Source organism: Myotis davidii, unplaced genomic scaffold (assembly GCF_000327345.1).
Source record: "Myotis davidii unplaced genomic scaffold, ASM32734v1 scaffold327, whole genome shotgun sequence".
NCBI classification, from domain to species: Eukaryota; Metazoa; Chordata; class Mammalia; order Chiroptera; family Vespertilionidae; genus Myotis; species Myotis davidii.
In genome coordinates, this window is record NW_006298628.1 from 3229535 (window position 1) to 3232987 (window position 3453).

The 3453-nt window shown below is 60.3% G+C and overlaps 1 protein-coding gene across 1 annotated transcript in view; it reads left to right on the top strand.

Annotated features, from left to right (window-relative positions):
• COPZ2 (coatomer protein complex subunit zeta 2) overlaps positions 1 to 1062 on the top strand; it is a gene marked incomplete at its 5' end in the record, with an annotated part of 8512 nt that extends 7450 nt beyond the window's left edge. The window contains one exon of the mRNA XM_015570782.1: positions 722 to 1062. Coding sequence (XP_015426268.1) covers positions 722 to 769 — 48 coding nt within the window. The remainder of the gene's footprint in view (positions 1 to 721) is intronic.
• Positions 1063 to 3453: the final 2391 nt, after the last annotated feature.

Consider the following 3453-nt stretch of genomic DNA (forward strand, 5'->3'; position numbering starts at 1 on the left):
CCCCCCGCCCGGCCATGCTGTCCCTGAGAGAGGAAGGGAGACTGCAGGAAGAAGGGACACACATTATGGGACGAGCCTTCAGAAGGGGATGAGGCTGGGTGGCAGGAGGGACGATCGCAGAGGCATACGTGGGGTCACCACCGTGTTGGGGCTGTGTGTGCGCCTTGGTACGGGTTTGCGTATGCACTGGCCTGCGGTTGTTTCCTCAGCTGCAGGTGAGCGCGCACGATCCGGGTGCAGGTGTCCCGTGGCTGTGTCTGGCCAGCCACTGCTGGCCAGCTGTGCCACATCAGCAGAGGGTGGGGGTGGGGGTGGAGGACAGACACACTGCCAGCCAAGGGCAGACCTAGAGTTTTGCTGAGGTGTCTGAGCTTAGGCAGCGTCAGGCCGGGCCCAGTTTCTGCCTGGACGTGGCACTGTGGGCAGGAGCTAGCACGACACGGTATGGGAATGGCAGAGCCTGTTGCCACACCCACCACTGCAGATGCAGACACCAGAGGGCTGGGCAGGCCTGGGCCTGGGCTGGGAGCTGCCTGCAGCCAGTTTGGACTGCTCTTTCCTCTGGCGCCCTAGCCCCTGCTTAAGTCAGGCAGAGATGAGCTGCTGCCACCTAGTGACCAGGAGTTGCAGGGACACAGGGGAGGTGGGCTGGAGCCCCCCGCCCTCCCCAGGCGTTGACATTCCCCTGAATTCTTCCTCTCAACCTTCCTCCCCACCCCAGGTTCTTCAGTCTGCCAAGGAACAAATTAAATGGTCATTACTGAAATGAAGGCTGTGCATTCGAGGCTCCCTGCCCCCAGATAATTTCCCCAATCCTGGCAAGAACTCCGAGACCCCAGGGGACAGGAGAGGCCCCTCTGTATGCCCAGGCCCTCCCAGAACCAACTCCCAAGGTCTCTGGGCAGAGACTCTGAAATGAGAAAAAAATTGGCTTTAGCATTGAGTCACCACTTCTCACTGCCCTGGCCTGCTCCTTGGGCCTCGAGAACCAGCCGAGTTAAAATCAGACCTTAGGCATCCCGGAGCCCAGAGCCCTAATAAACCTGCTCTTGTCTCCTGCCAGTGGTCTCCTCTCTTGGCGGGGGAAGCGTGCGTGTGTGCACGCGCGTGTGTGTGTGTGTGCATGTGTGTGTGTGTGTGCGTGTGTGCATGTGTGTGCGTGTGTGCTTGTGTGCGCGCGTGTGTGCGTGTGTGTGTGCGTGTGTGTGTGTGTGTGTGTGTGTGCATGTGTGTGTGTGTGTGTGTTCCGTTAAGGGTTCCTGCACTTTCTTTGCTTCGTCTTTAGGATGCGCGCGCGTGCGCGCGCGCGCGTGTGTGCGTGTGTGCGTGTGTGTGTGTGTGTGTGTGTGTGTGTGTGTCTGTGTGTGAATTGCCATGAGTGTGTGTAGCCTAATAGAGTTGAAAAACCTCTGAATTTGAAAGCAAACAGATCTAGTTAGTGGGACAGCTCTGTGTGTGTGTGGTCCGTTAGGGGTTCCTGCACTTTCTTTGCCTCGTCTTTAGGATGCCCATTACCAGGGCATATCCCAGTGATTGTGACTGGGGAGAGGTAGGTCAAGGGAAAGGGGACACTTTAACATAGCGAGGGGGTGTGGCAGGAATACCACGAGGCCCCATAGGTGGTGGTATGATTGGGTGACACGGTAAATAGTAATGGGAGAAATGGCACACATCTGGGAAAAGGAGACCAAAGATGGCACACACGTGGTGGGCCCGCTGGGGATTCTGTGAGTCACTTTTCTAGGACCAGCCTCCAAAAGGGAAGGGCGTAGGGCTTCCTGGGGACAAATTGAGGAACAGCGTGCCTGTTGTTCTTGGCATGTCCGGGACTGTGGAATTCTTAAACTGGCAGGCACCCTGGGCACTGGAGCCCTGCAAGCTTGCCCTGGCTGGGCCCGGATGCTGGGGGCGAGCGTATGTGTCCAGAGCACCCTGTGCACTCCAGGGGGTGTGAAGAATTGATTGCAGGTCTGGTGGAGAGAAGGGCGGGAGGGACCCAGGGGCAAAGGAGAAGGATGGAACGACTTTCTGGGCCACGTGACTCCCCTTTTCTCGCCCCGTCCCAGGCCTCCTCCCACCTTCGTTTCTCCCCTTCTTCCTGTGACGCCTATACTTTCTGCGTCCATGTACCTCAGTCCCCGGAAAACTTGTTTCCCTGGACCCCATGCTAACTGCAGCCGCCAGTCCCCGTCCCGCCCCGGCCCCGCCCCTCGCTGGCGCCCTGGCCGAGGGGAGCCCCGCCCCGGGAGCGCATCCGCGATCCTGTAGCGCCACCTGGAGGTAAGTAGGGGAAACGCGCTCCCTCTGGGTCTCGCTCCCTGACTAACCCCGCCCCCCAGGGCGGGACCCACCCCGGCTCCTGCCGGATCCTGCAGGGGCTCCTGCACGGCGACTGAGCTTCGCACAAACAACCGCCACGCTGGACCCGCCCTGCGAGTTCCCCGCCCGCGTGGGCACGGGAACTTCCGCCAGCAGCTGCAGTAAAAACGCCGCGAGCCCTGGGTGTTAATTGAAGCTGTCGCTGCGGGTTCCACGCCCTTCATGACAAGCCCCTCTAAGATGGGACTCTTATAATGGGCACGACTATTTCTGTAATTGGAGGAAACGATCAAGATGTAGTTATAGAAACATATACAGTGTAAACACTGTGTATAACCCATTCCAGTAAATAATGCCAAACGGCAACTCTGAACGGGAACAGAGAGTATGCAATTAAAGGCTGTGGAGTTCAGGGGCCAGTGTGGCGACGGGAAATGAGAAATTTTCCAGAAATACTTTGGCAAATATGCGGCCTCATCCGGTGTCCGGCTCCCTCCACCGCCTCTAAAAGACCACAAGGACGGGAAGGGCAAATTCGCTTCCTAGCAACCCGGTCGCGCCCTCCCGGGCCCTGCAATCCCAACTGTGCAGGAACAGGAAGGTGAGAGCCCGGCGTTTTCCACACACTGGCTCATTGCATCCTGCGGACTGTGCGACGCTACCCCCATTTCGCGGAGGGGCACACTGAGGTCCGGAAAGGTCAAAGTGTCTGCAGCAGTTTCCGCAGAGCGGGCTCGGGAAGGGCGCTGCTGGACAGGGGTGGCTTTCTCGCACCCCTGCCCGGGGCCGCCCGAACTCCTCGTCCACACGGGGACTGTTCTGGGTTAAGGGGAATGAGCCGAGGGGACACAGCCATGCAGGGAGGCGATCAGAAAGGTGTCCCCGCCCGCGGTTGCAGCCGACCCAAGCCCGCAGCGGGAAAGAGGGCGGCGCAAAAAGGGCAGAACCCGGGAGGACCAGCGGGGAGGGGACGCTGCTCCCTCCCAGGGAGCCCAAGTGTGCAGGCCCGGCCCCCCGGGGGCGGAGGGAAGACCCCTTTGAGTCCCTGGCCCCCTCTCGGCGCCCGCAGCCCCGCGGAGCCCCGGGGACGGCGGGCCTGGCCGTCTGCCTGGAGCTGACCCCTGGCACCGGCTC